Source organism: Pleurodeles waltl, chromosome 12, assembly GCF_031143425.1.
Source record: "Pleurodeles waltl isolate 20211129_DDA chromosome 12, aPleWal1.hap1.20221129, whole genome shotgun sequence".
NCBI lineage: Eukaryota > Metazoa > Chordata > Amphibia > Caudata > Salamandridae > Pleurodeles > Pleurodeles waltl.
In genome coordinates this window covers 152,032,476-152,048,836 of record NC_090451.1, presented here as the reverse complement: position 1 = coordinate 152,048,836, position 16,361 = coordinate 152,032,476, and the positions used below count along the sequence as shown (strand labels likewise).

The window sequence follows — 16,361 nt, the reverse complement described above, 5'->3', positions numbered from 1 at the left end:
AAAGAAAATGGTACTGTGCACAATGAATTGAACAGGATATGCCACATGAAACATAAGAACAACTATTTCACAAAATGCTTTGAACCCAGTATCCTATATACTACACTGATTCAGGTGCCGTATATTATTGCTTATGGACAAACCATGGCCTGTGTGGTTTATATCTGGTGAGCCACGGATGACCACAGTCGAAGCCCACCTTCCGACGTGGATGTCAATGGTTTCAGCTTGTCTTCTGATCTAGGTATCCCCAAAAACGGTATGGAACAGGATATTCTATACTGCTGAGTGCCTAGAAGTCCACACATTACATCAAGCCGTGTATTTTACAACCCTCATCCAACTGGGTATGGAGCGAACATAATTGTGCGGATCCTCGTAGCATAATTATGCAACATTACAGCAAAACTACACAATAAGAGTAACAAAGTATTTAGGTCTATTTTCTTTGCACAAAATGCACCCTTGTGTCCAAACTGGATCAGAGTATGCATTTTGCACCAAGGAAATAGAACTAAATACAACAGAACATGAACTGCTTGTGGTTGCTAAGTTTGCTGCTCCTGTGGTAGGATTTTTGTGCCAAGTTACTCATTATTACACAAATGGGCGCAAGCCTGTGATTTTTAATCATTTTGCTTCAAAAGAGTAGCATGAAATTACTGAGACTATTTTGGCATGATTCATATATCACCAAGAACTTTATTCTGCAATATTCTAAACAGGTATGCCACACACCAGTCATCCTACTAACTGCAGCACACATGGTAAACGCACTGCATAGATCCAGGTATGGAGCACACTGCATTTAGCCAAGTACTCCGCACTGCATGCCACCACAATGACCTAGACATTCCACACGTTGCATCAAATCTGGAACCATTACACCAGAACAGATATGCCACACATTTAATGAAATCAGGTATTTCACAATGCATGAAGTCGGGTATCAAACACTGCATCAAACCAGGTATTTACAACAATACATCAAACTTGAACATTGCATAGGACAGAATTTCCATAGGCTGGTTTTTCACTTGGAGTCAGACCAGGTATTGCACATTCATCAAACTTGGTGTCAGACACCCATGGCAAAGTGCCATGAGTTTTACCCAATACAGAAAGCTGGCACCCTAAAACATATGTAGCACTTGGAACCCCAGACTCTGCGCGGAGCCGTACATGCTATGTAAATATAAAACCGTGCATTCCACACAAATTGTAGTACAAAGTAACCCTCACATTGCACATAAGTAGTTACTGGTCTAAGTATTGTGCACAGAACATCGCCCATAGCTAGATATTTCACATCACAGAGTATAGAGATGCGTTTGCAAATCATATCCAAAAAGTATGGGTTCCGCACACATGCCTTTCAACCAAGTATAATTCACAGAGAACATACACCACGTGTTACAAAGCACCAGGGAGTTACACAACGCATGCTACTGAGTATCACACACTGCGAGGTACACAGGAAGGAATTGCCTGTGCTTTGCCAGAAGTACACTTCGCTGGTGTTCGACAGGGGACATGAGGTTTGGAAGATCTGGTCGCAGGCCTCTTGGGCCTCCCACTTGTTGGTGAGAAGCCTGGCCCTGGATGGTTCATTTATAAACTTCTCATAGACACCGTCTTTCCTCGAACACATAACCTGCTCAGCTGTGTTTAACTTGTTCAGACTGCCCCTGGCTCAAACAAAACCAAAACACTTTATCACCGAATACAAAATGGAGAATTATTTACGAAAAAATGAAAAAAAAAATCGTTAAATTCTGAAGAAACATATTTTGAATTTCTTTGAGAAAGGGAAACTAACATGTGTTTGACTTCTCCCATGACTTATTTTGGTGAAATAATAAAGAACACTTTCTGTTGAGTGCCATTCATGGCTGTTTCTGTTTATTATACAAGAAGGAAAATGCTTTAAAGAGGAGATTTTACTGGACACATAAGAAACTGCACAAGACCTACTAGGGTGTGAAAATATGGTTATGCAATAGGTGACTTATCTCTTTAAGGAGGAAGGCTGTATGATCTCTGGCACAGCAACTTTGTCAATATATTCAAGCATCTTCAACTGTTTACCCGCTGATGGAAAACAAAACTCGGTGCAAACGGCAAGCAAGCCCGAACAGGATATGACTGCGCTCATAACAAAAGCCTTGTGGCTTTGGATGGATATTCAGAGGGGTTAAATTATTAGTAAAGACAGAACTCAGCATTCAAAAGATACGAGAAGAACAAACACCACAATCACCACACTGAGGCTCAAGAGCAAAGCTGTCTCAGTGCAGAAAGACAAGCGCTCATGAGTTAAGAAATGCATATATTATATATATATAATTTTATATTTAAAAAAAAGATTTAAAAAAGTGTAAATTGTCCTGCTCAATGGCCTTGTCCTGCTCCTTCAGTCTTCCGGTTTTAACTTGTGTTCGCTTTTTTTCACTTAGAATTCTTGCATTTTGTGAACTGCTGACAGCCTTCGAAACAGGAAGTTGCATTAGTTAGCCTATCTCACACAGTATCACAAGATGTAAAGTAAAAAAAAAATAATAATAATACATTTCCGTTTCCGTCCCGCCACGAGGTAATATAGCCTAATACTTTGTGTCCATTATTCTCTAATCGATTTAGGTGCCTTTAGACAGATTATCTTAAACAATTAAATTGCAAAAGTTTTCTCGCTCACTTCCTGTTTTCTTCTGATGCCATTTCCTGTTTCAGGGTTTGTAGGAAGTTCATGAAATGGAGGACAGCTTGAACAAGGAAGCTGCTTGCAGGAAACTTAAAGCGAAAGAGACTTTGATAGGGAAAGTTAAAACATTTGTACAAAAGATCAACATTAACATAATTTTAAAGCAAGTGAATGTGCATTGAAGTAATTCATGGGGGTGGGGGGGAACAGACCCACTTGATGCAAATTATAGATTGTGGAATGAGGCCGTGACAGACAGACTAGTTATTCACTATGGATATATTTACATTGAATACAAATAAATGGGAACCATTGACAGACAGTGAGTATCCTAAAACCTGTGCCTGGATCTGGCCTCTCGTTAGCCTAGGCGAGAGATCAGTCTCTCCTAGATAGTCCTTTGCACACCCCTCAGGAGATAGCCGACCGCTTAGGCAGGGGCCTCGTTTGAGGCAACAATTGCTAACATGGATCATTTATTCAGAACCATCTTATTGCCTTTGGGTCACTTTGAAGCACTTGCTCTAGCCATTATGAAGGAGATGCCCCCTATTTGCATTCACTGACATTCCTAAGGAGAAATTCCAGAGCAATTCTATCAGTGTTTCCAACACGGTTCTTGCAATAAGAAGTGCCCTTAATGTTTGTAGATATGATGATTCAGCCTACTGCCTGCTCTAAACTGATGTTGTAACACCACTAGGCCTGGGCGGACTTCTGCTTCGAGGAACTCCACAAAGTGCATAAAGAACTTTGCCATGCTACACGGACCTCAGCAAGTGGCGGAGTTTGGATAAGTCGCCCTGTTTGTGCTGATTTTCAGCACCAATAGTTTCTCCCGCACTGTAAAATCAGAGCAAATGGCATCACGCGGAGTGCCAGAGGGCGCTAACTTCTTTTTGCCACTCAAGTAGATTTTCTACTCGACCGGCAGCTTCCTCAACCGAACTGTAGCTTTCTCAATGAGTTCAGGAACAACCTGTTGTGACGGCCCACGTTCAGAAATCTCGCTCGCGCCCGCCAACATACAGATTTCTCTCTCTCTCGCCAGGTTAAAGTTGGCGATCCGCGCAAGAGAAAATTCTCCGCTTGACGTCACTTCGCAGAGTTTTTCGGAACCCTGGAGCGAGAAAAACTCTGCGAACTCCGCTGGTGAATTTCTTCACCCACCCCTAAAACACTGCAAAGCCTGGAGAATTAGGATATGCAGGGGGTTCTGTTTTAATTTGTGCTATATTACCACACAGTGATGTAACAAAGGCCCCCGAAGCCCCCACTGTGCGGGGGGCTGAGCTCCAGGGGGCCCCCTTGGCACAGCACCTTGCCTGAGTGAGTCTAGATGGGGGGAAGCCTCCATGTTCTTTGTATGGCATGTTGTGAAAGTGCAGACAGCACAGTGAGCAATGATACATGGTGAAAAATTATGTACAATTAAACAAAATGACACATTAACTTTCTTAAAGAAGCGTGCAGTATATATGAATCTCAAATAAAAATGTGGATGTTACGAATGTAAGTGTCACCCTTAGGAGAAGGTCACCATTAGGACAGAAAGATGAGGCAAGGCCACTTGAAGAAAGCCTCCATTATGTGGAGGACAAGAACGCTTTAGCAAATTAATATAATCCAAATGAGTTGGTGGCAAAACTGAAACTAAACAAGTAAGTAACAAGTCACTCCTTAACAATGTAACTCAAGAAAAAAGCTTTTAAGAAAAATGTTTCTATGAAAGGAATCAGAGGTAACAAAAGGGTGCTGACAGTCGCAAAACAATAACATTCAAATCAAGCCCTTCTGTTATGACACGTTTTGCTTTTTCAAATAGCAATAGCACTCTGTACATTTTATGAAGAATTTAAAAATCACATTTAAGTCTGACATGGGGGTGAAATAATGCCCATCAATATATACAAAATGGATCCTAGTACTCCAGATGTCTTATTGCTAGCCTGTGTACTTCCTGCAGTCAGTTTTGTGCATGGAAAGTAATACTGAAAGTAGAAAACTTGCAAAAACTAACATCAATATAAAGACAAAAGTCAACAGCATGGAGATAACACAACTATATCTGAGCAGGTTTGCACAATCAACCACTCAGTGCATTTGTGTTATTTTGTATACCTCTATAAAAGTTCTAATGAAAGCAATAATATTTAAATAAGTCATTATTGGAACAGAAGCACTGTGTATCAAACTATATATGTATCTGAATAGAAGTCACAGACATGCTAAGAGCAGCTGTAAGCATTCAGTTACAGACCAGGATCTAAAAATCTTTCCAAGAAGGAATGGTAAATCCATCTCAAAGTATAGTCAAAAGCTTAGGCCCCAGATGATCAAACTACCAACTCAGGTTTAGACTCAGACCTCAAAATGCAGTGGAAGTTTGGAGGCAAAAATCTGGAAATAACAGTGGAAGCTCGGATCCAGGATTCACAGAAATAGGAATAAAACAGGATAACCAGAAATCTCAAAAATTCAAACTCAGTCCCATATTTCACAATACAAAATGGAAATTAGACCCAACCCTGTCTCCTAGTTTACAAGACAGATGTTGTTAGTTGTAACAGAAAGGCATACCTTTAGAAACATCCTTGTGTATGAACAAGTTTTAAATATAATGTAGTACCCCATCTTCCATTACAAAAGTATGTTCATCCATTTCACACCACAAAAAAGCACAATACGCATTTCAAGGGGGCAATACAACGCAGAACAAGAATAGAACCCGGATGCCTCCTGTCTGCTCCAGCCCCAACATCCGCCACAAGTAAACGACAAAGTCGGACTGTCTTGCACTGGAAGAATTTTATTTACAAATGGCATTAAAAACACAGTTAATCAATTAAAATTATACCATAAAATCATATCATCGGTTCCAGGTCTCTGCCACCCATGCCGCATCCACGAAAAGGCTAAGGGTTTCTCTGGGGGGGCACTTAAATATCCCCCATTGGATGTGGCGCCCGTGGCCGGAACCGGAAATGACACTCCTGCGTGGCCCCACATTCCTGCTCTTCTGCACTCTCAGCTAGCGAGGCAAGGGGGTGGAAGTGCAAATGGCCCCCAAACGCACGACCAGTGAGCAGGGCCTGGGCCACGACGACCCCAAGTTCTAAACGCGCGCACCCCCCCCCCCCCCCCCCAATTTGGGGGGAGGGGGCACTCTGCCACACTCACATGGCATTTTGGGAAATACATATTTTCCTCACTTATTAAACTCAGAATTATTCACTCTTTTCAAACAATTTGCTAATTCCAGCAGCTGTGTTAATAATTTGCCTGCAGAATTGGAAATTGAGCAATACCTAACAATTTACATTTACAGCGAAAGGGACGCCTCTTCCCCTTTTTTATTGCTGTTTTATATAGTGCAAACTCCACCAGAATGTATTGGGGCGCCTTACATTAGGACCAGTTACTACAAGTGCCTCTTTCGGCTAGAGACCTGCAACCACACACATTCTCAGAAAGACACAATGCCGTCCCAGAAAAAAAAAAAAGAATCTGTCATACCAATTGCGAAAAAGGACTCCTTGCTCCCCCACACCCCTTTATTGATATAGATAAAATACTTTTTTTTTTTAATTTTGGGGAAATAGATTGTCTTCACTGTGACTGTGTTAACAAGTGTCTCTATTTTAATAACCTATGACACAGGGGGGCCACAATAAAACAGGAATGGTGGCCTGACACCTAAGTTAGAACTGAGATCTTTTCAGTGTGTGAAAAACAGTCATCTATAATTTAGAAACATGAGTGGTTTACAGTCTGTGAGACATAAATATTTTCAATGTGTGAAAGGGAGGCATCTATAGTGTGAACACGGAGAGGTTTACAGTGTGTGAAGCATAAGGTGTTTACAGTGTGAGAAACAACAGCTGCAGCTTGAAAACTGGAGGTATTTACAGTGTGAGAACCAGAGGTATCTACAGTGTAAAAACATGATGTTTACAGTATGTGAAACAGTCATCTATAGGTGAAGTCAGGAGATGTTTACAGTACGAGAACGACAGGCATACATAATGTAACAACAGGAAGCGTTTACAGGGGGTGAAACAGTCATCTATAGGGTGAAGTCAGGAGATGTTTACAGTACGAGAACGACAGGCATACATAATGTAACAACAGGAAGCGTTTACAGGGGGTGAAACAGAGGCATCTGTATTGTGAAACGGGGGGGGGGGCATTTATAGTATATGAAAGACACTTACAGTGTGAAGTCGCAGATGTTTACAGTGTAAGAAACAGAGAATTCTATAGTGTTAAAACAGCAGATGTCTCCATTATGTTAAACATGGGTATCTACAGTTTCAAAACAAGAGGTGTTTACAGTGTGAGAAACGGGGACCTCTATGGTGTGAATGCAACGAGGTGTTTACAGTGTGAGAAACGGGGACCTCTGAGGTGTGAATGCAACGAGGTGTTTCCAGGGTGAGAAACGGGGACCTCTATGGTGTGAATGCAACGAGGTGTTTACAGTGTGAGAAACGGGGACCTCTATGGTGTGAATGCAACGAGGTGTTTACAGTGTGAGAAACGGGGACCTCTATGGTGTGAATGCAACGAGGTCTTTACAGTGTGAGAAACGGGGACCTCTATGGTGTGACTACAAGAGGTGTTTACAGTGTGAGAAACGGGGACCTCTATGGTGTGAATGCAACGAGGTGTTTACAGTGTGAGAAACGGGGACCTCTATGGTGTGAATGCAACGAGGTGTTTACAGTGTGAGAAACGGGGACCTCTATGGTGTGAATGCAACGAGGTGTTTACAGTGTGAGAAACGGGGACCTCTATGGTGTGAATGCAACGAGGTCTTTACAGTGTGAGAAACGGGGACCTCTATGGTGTGAATGCAACGAGGTGTTTACAGTGTGAGAAACGGGGACCTCTATGGTGTGAATGCAACGAGGTGTTTACAGTGTGACAAACGGGGACCTCTATGGTGTGACTACAAGAGGTGTTTCCAGTGTGAGAAACGGGGACCTCTATAGTGTGAATGCAAGGAGGTGTTTACAGTGTGAGAAACGGGGACCTCTATGGTGTGAATGCAACGAGGTGTTTCCAGTGTGAGAAACGGGGACCTCTATGGTGTGAATGCAACGAGGTGTTTCCAGTGTGAGAAACGGGGACCTCTATGGTGTGAATGCAACGAGGTGTTTACAGTGTGACAAACAGAGGCGTCTATAGTGTGAATACAAGGGGTGATTACTGTGTGAGAAACCGGGGCGTCCATAATGTGGGTACAAGAGAAGCATACAGTGTGCGAAACAGGTGCACCTATAGTGTGAGTACAAGAGGTGCTTACAGTGTGAGAAACAGGTGCACCTATAGTGTGAGTACAAGAGGTGCTTACAGTGTGAGAAACAGGTGCACCTATAGTGTGAGTACAAGAGAAGCATACAGTGTGAGAAACGGGGACCTCTATGGTGTGAATGCAAGGAGGTGTTTACAGTGTGAGAAACGGGGACCTCTATGGTGTGAATGCAAGGAGGTGTTTACAGTGTGAGAAACGGGGACCTCTATGGTGTGAATGCAACGAGGTGTTTACAGTGTGAGAAACGGGGACCTCTATGGTGTGAATGCAACGAGGTGTTTACAGTGTGACAAACAGAGACGTCCATAGTGTGACTACAAGAGGTGTTTGCAGTGTGAGAAACGGGGACCTCTATAGTGTGAATGCAAGGATGTGTTTACAGTGTGAGAAACGGGGACCTCTATGGTGTGAATGCAACGAGGTGTTTACAGTGTGAGAAACGGGGACCTCTATGGTGTGAATGCAAGGAGGTGTTTCCAGTGTGAGAAACGGGGACCTCTATGGTGTGAATGCAACGAGGTGTTTACAGTGTGAGAAACAGGGACCTCTATGGTGTGAATGCAAGGATGTGTTTACAGTGTGACAAACAGAGGCGTCTATAGTGTGAATACAAGGGGTGATTACTGTGTGAGAAACCGGGGCGTCCATAATGTGAGTACAAGAGAAGCATACAGTGTGCAAAACAGGTGCACCTATAGTGTGAGTACAAGAGGTGCTTACAGTGTGAGAAACAGGTGCACCTATAGTGTGAGTACAAGAGAAGCATACAGTGTGAAAAACAGGTGCACCTATAGTGTGAGTACAAGAGAAACATACAGTGTGCGAAACAGGTGCACCTATAGTGTGAGTACAAGAGGTGCTTACAGTGTGAGAAACAGGTGCACCTATAGTGTGAGTACAAGAGAAGCATACAGTGTGCGAAACAGGGGCACCTATAGTGTGAGTACAAGAGAAGCATACAGTGTGAGAAACGGGGACCTCTATGGTGTGAATGCAACGAGGTGTTTACAGTGTGAGAAACAGAGACGTCCATAGTGTGACTACAAGAGGTGTTTGCAGTGTGAGAAACGGGGACCTCTATAGTGTGAATGCAAGGATGTGTTTACAGTGTGACAAACAGAGGCGTCTATAGTGTGAATACAAGGGGTGATTACTGTGTGAGAAACCGGGGCGTCCATAATGTGAGTACAAGAGAAGCATACAGTGTGCGAAACAGGTGCACCTATAGTGTGAGTACAAGAGGTGCTTACAGTGTGAGAAACAGGTGCACCTATAGTGTGAGTACAAGAGGTGCTTACAGTGTGAGAAACAGGTGCACCTATAGTGTGAGTACAAGAGAAGCATACAGTGTGAGAAACAGGTGCACCTATAGTGTGAGTACAAGAGAAGCATACAGTGTGAGAAACAGGTGCACCTATAGTGTGAGTACAAGAGAAGCATACAGTGTGAGAAACGGGGACCTCTATGGTGTGAATGCAAGGAGGTGTTTACAGTGTGACAAACAGAGACGTCCATAGTGTGACTACAAGAGGTGTTTGCAGTGTGAGAAACGGGGACCTCTATAGTGTGAATGCAAGGATGTGTTTACAGTGTGACAAACAGAGGCGTCTATAGTGTGAATACAAGGGGTGATTACTGTGTGAGAAACCGGGGCGTCCATAATGTGAGTACAAGAGAAGCATACAGTGTGCGAAACAGGTGCACCTATAGTGTGAGTACAAGAGGTGCTTACAGTGTGAGAAACAGGTGCACCTATAGTGTGAGTACAAGAGAAGCATACAGTGTGAGAAACAGGTGCACCTATAGTGTGAGTACAAGAGAAACATACAGTGTGAGAAACAGGTGCACCTATAGTGTGAGTACAAGAGAAGCATACAGTGTGAGAAACAGGTGCACCTATAGTGTGAGTACAAGAGAAGCATACAGTGTGAGAAACAGGAGCACCTATAGTGTGAGTACAAGAGGTGCTTACAGTGTGAGAAACAGGTGCACCTATAGTGTGAGTACAAGAGAAGCATACAGTGTGAGAAACAGGTGCACCTATAGTGTGAGTACAAGAGAAACATACAGTGTGAGAAACAGGTGCACCTATAGTGTGAGTACAAGAGAAGCATACAGTGTGAGAAACAGGTGCACCTATAGTGTGAGTACAAGAGGTGCTTACAGTGTGAGAAACAGGTGCACCTATAGTGCGAGTACAAGAGAAGCATACAGTGTGAGAAACAGGTGCACCTATAGTGTGAGTACAAGAGAAACATACAGTGTGAGAAACAGGTGCACCTATAGTGTGAGTACAAGAGAAGCATACAGTGTGAGAAACAGGTGCACCTAAAGTGTGAGTACAAGAGGTGCTTACAGTGTGAGAAACAGGTGCCCCTATAGTGTGAGTACAAGAGAAGCATACAGTGTGAGAAACAGGTGCACCTATAGTGTGAGTACAAGAGAAGCATACAGTGTGCGAAACAGGGGCACCTATAGTGTGAGTACAAGAGAAGTAACAGTGTGAGAAACAGGTGCACCTATAGTGTGAGTACAAGAGAAGCATACAGTGTGAGAAACAGGGGCACATATAGTGTGAGTACAAGAGGTACTTACAGTGTGAGAAACAGGGGCACATATAGTGTGAGTACAAGAGGTACTTACAGTGTGAGAAACAGGGGCAAATATAGTGTTAAGACAGGAGTTGTTTACAGTGTGAGAAAATGGGGCCTCTATAGTGTGAATACAAGGGGTGCTTACTGTGTGAGAAAAAGGGGCCTCTATAGTGTGAATACAAGAGGTGCTTACATTGTGAGAAACAGGGGCACCTATAGTGTGAGTACAAGAGGTGCTTACAGTGCGAGGAACAGGGGCGTCAATAGTGAGGAAACAGGAGATGTTTACAGTGTGAGAAACTGGCATCTATAGTGTTGAAATAGGAGTCGTTTACAGTGCACGAAACATGGGCTTCTTTATAATGAAAACAAAAGGTGGTTGTAATGTGAGACAGTAACATTTATAGTGTAAAAACAGGAAGGGTTTAGAGTGTTTAAAATAGGGGCCTCTACAAAGTGAAAAGAGGGGCTGTAAAAGGTGTGTGAAACTGGTGCATCTATTGTGTGAAAAGGAGTTTTTACAGTATGTGTGTGAAGCTGAGGCAGTCACTGTGTAAACAGAAGATGTTCGCAGTCTACGACGCAGAGGAATCTTTGTTGTGAAAACAAACGACGTTTGCAATATCAGTGAGGCAGGAATGTTTGGTGTGACAGACGTTCGCATTGTACAACACAGTGTGAAAGAGACAACAGAGAAGATTACAAGTGGAGAAGGAGGTATTTACACTGCCAACATGGACAAGGCTTTGATAGTATAAAGCAAAATGTCGCCAAGGTGAACAGTGTAAGAAGTGTTCACAGTGTGAAACTGCGGGGTTTAATGCGTCTGGGTGTGATAGGATGTATTTAAAATGAGTAAGACATCGGTGACGTGGATGTAGTCACAGTGGGAGCATGACAAGGAGTGTACAGCACGAGTGACGAATGCAGGAGGCTAGTAGTGACATGACCGGAAGTGTTTAAGTGCGAAACCGGAAGTAGTTATGACATGAGTGATACAAAGAAACTGTCAACGCAATTATGTCAGCAATTATTCATAGTCTGTGCGAGACAGAAAATATTTACAAGTGAGAACGGAAGTACTGCCCTCTAAGGCGTAAGTTCAGTGTGATTGAGAAATAAGTATGATTCATTTTGAGTAAGTTTGCAGGTATTTACAACACGAGTGCGACGGGGGCCTACCTGCAGTGAGTGAGACACATTCACAGTGTGGGAAAGGAGGATTTTACAGTATGGGTGAGTCAAAGGTTTTTGAGCGTGATGTGGGCTGGAATAGTGGTTCACTGTGTAAGGCAAAGTGTACACAGAGGGAGTGAAGCACAGCAGTGTTTCCACTGAGAGAAAAGAATGACTATCCAGTGGAGAGACTGCTTACTGCATTACTCTGCAGTGTTTGCAGGGCAGATCAGTGTGAGTAACAAAAAAAATGTTTACAGCACGAAAAAGAGACGTGGTTTTAATGTGACAGCGAGACTTCTCCGTAGAGGATGAGAGACAGGGAAGTGTTCACAGCATGAGACAGAGAAGCTTTCACAGAGATGGTAAACGAGGCCTTTCTAATGCAAGATAAGAGTCTTTCATCTGTAAGTGAGACAGTAATTGCTTCTAATGTTTGTGAAAACGGACGTGTTTACACTGAGACTCAAACAGAGAAGTGTTTCAAGTGTGGGTGAAACTGAATGTTTACAGCATGAGGCAGGGAGGAAACCTTTAGTGTGTGAGCCGCTGAAGGGAAATGTTTACATTGTGAGCACAGACGGAGAGTTTACAGTATTGCTCGATCGAATACGTGTTTACAGGGCGAGTGAGACAGAGGTGTTGCTTCAGTGTGCACAGACGTGACAGCAGCATGGGTTAGACAGGGAAATGCTTCCAGCTGACATGAACAGTTTGTACTGTGAGACATGGTGAGTGAGACAAGAAATGTTTACAGTGTGTGACAGGAGATTCGTGTAGTGTGGATGAGTGAGAGAAGTGTTTATATTGGGAGTGAGACAGGGGTGAACGAGACAATAAGTGTTTGCAGTGAGTGTCAGGGACCGTCTGTGGTGTGGATTGGTGAGTGAAGTGTTTACAGTGTGAATGAGCCAGGAGTAGTTATACACAAGAATTGTTTACAGTGTGTGACGTGAAATGTTTGGTGTGTGGATGAGTGAGAGAAGTGTTTATATTGGGAGTGAGACAGGGGTGAAAGAGACAATAAGTGTTTTTCAGTGCGCGGTTGGAACAGTTTGTAGTGTGGAGGAGGTAAATAACTATTTAGGGTGTGAGTGAGCCAGGAGGTGCCTCAGACAAGAACTATTTACATTGTGTGACGTGGAATGTTTGGAGTGTGTGTGAGTCAAAAGTGCTTACAATGTGAGCGGAACAGGAAGAACGATGGAGAGATGAAGTATTTACAGTTGTGGAAAATACAAAGCTCTGAGCACTTCATCTAGTCTCACCCTAGTGATGCTTGCACAGGGATCAGACCAGCGCGGGTAGAGGTGGCTCGGGTCGGCCACAATGATGCGTTACAGCTCCTCACTGCACACCCCAAGCTACTTCCGCTTCCTGCCACTCAATCCGTGAGCACTGATCTCTGCAGGCAGCAGCCCACGGAGACCAGGCTCAGGTGTGGTGGTCCCATCGTGGCACTAGGGCCTTGCTAAAAAGGGTAGCCTGTAACCTGCACGCTGGCTCCGCCCACAGGACCCCCATACACGCACAGTGGGACCCACCGCGAGCTCTCACAGTGTCAGATAGCACCCCCTGCCGGCAGGCTCGAGTAGTGGCCCCCATTCCTCGGGTACATAGGTCTGAAGATGACAAGGGGAGGCTGCCACAGACGGACACTGACGCACGCGGGCTATCCCAACACTCATCCACAGGTCCTCCCCCACAGCGCCCCCCGCAGGCACTCACCGTGGCAGAGAGCAGGCCCTGGGGAGCCAGGCTCAGGTGGTGGGGTTCCCATCTCCTCAGGTACTTGGAGCTCAGGATCTTGCTCAGGAAGGTGCGCGGGTGCCGGATGACACACACCTGGATGTCGCCTTCCTGCAGCAGCTTGTATCTCATGCCGCTGCCGTGCAGCAAGGTCCGTCGGCAGGGCCCGGCCCCCACCTTGGTGCCCTCCGGGAGGGCGGCGGACATGTCGGCCAGCAGGGGCCTGCTCTCCTCAGTCTGTCTGTGCTCCGGGCCCCCGGGGGCGCTGAAATCCATGGCTGTGGAGGCTCCTCCAGCCCGCGTCAACAGCAAATCACACAACCACAGGGAGGGACAGGGGGACAAAACCTGCCCCCAAAAAACATCAGAAATCAAATCCTTGGAGACCTGTATCTGCTCTCCGTGGCCCCGGGCACATCTCCGTGCTGCTCGCCGTGTTTCCGCGCTCCTCCTCGCGTCTCCCTGCTAGCGCCTATCCAGACACCCTGGCCCCTTCCTCCGCAGCCTCACCTCCGCCAGTCCATGGCTCCCCGGCCCTCTCCTCCCTCTTTACTCGATGCCCTCTGGCTCCGTTGCCCCCAGCCTCCACGGTCCCTGTCCGCCTCTCTCCTCCTGGGGTTCAGCGCTCCCCCGGATCTCCTCACGCCCGGTTCCTCCGATCCATGGCTCACAATGGCTCCGGGCGGGCGGCGCTGCAGCTGGCCGAGGTGGACCCGAGGGCTCTTCCGTGTGTGAGAGGGAGGGCTGCTGTGAGTGTGTATGTATGTGTGTGTGCGCCTGTCAGCGTGTCTACCTCTGCCTCAGTGTGCGCCTAGAAGGGGAGGGGCGTCTTGCACCGTGATTGCTTGTGGAGGGTGCCCTCACTGCGAGGTGTGTGTGTGACTACCACCGAGGGTGTGTGCGTGCATCTGTTGGAGGGCGTTATCACTGTGTCCACTTCTGGCCGAGTCTCGGAGGGGCCAGGGGCGGGGTGTTTGAGGGAAACGCCTTTTGCTGTGATTGTGGGAGGGGGCACTTGTCACTGTGAGTGTCTGCGTGTGTGTATATCTTACACTGTGCTCCCCACTGTGTGAACTTCACGGTGTCTTGCAGCCTACCCTTGTGCTTGGACGTGTACCTGTCATTACACGTCTGTCGTGTGTGCCACTCAGTGCGCTTGTCACTGCGTACGCCTGCACCAATGTACGCCAGTCACCTTACGTTTCTGTCATGCGAGTTAGTGTGTCTTTTATTGTGTGTCAGTGACTGTATGTCACTGACAGTGGTGGCCCTGTGACTACCTGTGACTCAATGTGTGTTTACTTGTCACCATGTCATTCTGTCCTATTTCTCACCCGGCCCCATCCCTAGCGAGGGCACTGTGGGATCCCACCTCTTGTCCCACTTGAACCGCCCTCGGACATGGTTTCCACAGGAGGGGGGCCAGAGAGACAGAGCTGCGCGCCCCTTCTTCTTTGCAGCTTTTCCTGTCACCGTCGGGTTGGTTTGTGTCAATGAATTTGCGTCTATCTGTTTCTGTCACTGCGCTTGTTACTGCGTGTACTCTTGTCAATGTGTGCCTTTTTGCATGGAGCTGAAACTGTATGTCACTGTGGGTGCGCGTGTGTGTCTGTGACTGCCTTTATCCTTGTCATTGCTTGTCCCTTAGTGTGCCTACTAAATGCCTGATTCGATGTTTTTTGTTTTTGTTTTACCTGGCGTGTGTGTGTTAACGTTTTTTGTGTGTGTTCATCTACGCATACATCTCTCCCCCTCCTTCACTGTGTAGTTGTCTTTGTAAGTGCCCTACACCTCTGTAATTTTTCGTGTTTGTGCGCTTCCCTGTCGCTGTGTATGTGTAACACGATCAGGGACGTGTAGATCCGCCACTGTCACTTTGTGTATGTGCCTGCCCTGGGTCGCTGTGTGGGCCTGTCACAGTGTGGGTGCCTGTATGTCCATGCACGTCCCTGTGTGCCTCGACATGCCTGCCCGAGTGCGTGTGCGCGTGTCACTGAACCCGCACACCCCTGTCACCGCGAATCTGCATCTGTCAGTGTGTGCGTGCTTGGGGAGTGCTCTCCATCCCCGCCTGCGCTGCTGTGCTCCTCCGGAGTCACGTGGCCTCTCTGCTGACGTCAATGGCGGGGGATCGAGCCCTGCCCGCTTGCTTTTGAAGGAGGTTTTATGGAATGGGCGGGCTCCTGCGCGAGGGAGAGCTAGGCCAGGGAGCTGCGGGGTAGAACTTGCGAAGCTCGCGTTACAGACCCGGAATGGATAGAAGGAGCTTATCTCACTCTGAGGGCGAACGTGCCCCTTAGAGGCGGGCTTTGATCCTCACTCATTTGTCACCCGAGAGTGCACTCACGCAGCAAGCCTGTTGAGGTGTGGAGTACAACAGGGACCCGAGAAAGAACATTTTGTTTGCCGGTTTATATAGCGCGAACTCGACCCTAAGGTACTGGAGCGCTTTGCATGAGCACCAGTTGCATTACTGAAGGGCACATTAATTTTTGGTAGACACAGGGAGATTACCTGACTTGCCCAGAATCACAGGATGTTGAACTGACACTGCGTCCTTTCCTCATCATATCACATTCACACCCCAGGTGTGGGCATCTGTGCAGCGCATGGAAACCACCTAAGGATGTGCTGCACAGCTTGGAACCCTGAGAGTGCAGTAACACAGGTGACCTCTGGCCACAGCCAAGAGTCAGAGTTTTCTGTGATGTCTGAGGCCTAGGGATTATATGGCACAAATGCTTTAAGATGTGGGTGCAGAATAAACGGGCACACATGCACATTCATTCACGACCTCAGGCTGCGCTCAGCCTTTGGAGTAGAA

At 46.1% G+C, this 16,361-nt stretch overlaps 1 protein-coding gene across 4 annotated transcripts in view; it reads right to left on the bottom strand.

Annotated features, from left to right (window-relative positions):
- CMIP (c-Maf inducing protein) overlaps window positions 1–15,574 on the bottom strand; it is a 347,152-nt gene extending 331,578 nt beyond the window's left edge. Inside the window, exon 1 of one of the 4 annotated variants that reach the window (XM_069216306.1) lies at window positions 13,517–15,574. In XM_069216306.1, coding sequence (XP_069072407.1) covers window positions 13,517–13,813 — 297 coding nt within the window. In that variant the 5' untranslated portion in view covers window positions 13,814–15,574. The remainder of the gene's footprint in view (window positions 1–13,516) is intronic. The other 3 variants (XM_069216304.1, XM_069216305.1, XM_069216303.1) reach the window with 3 other exon arrangements.
- Window positions 15,575–16,361: the final 787 nt, after the last annotated feature.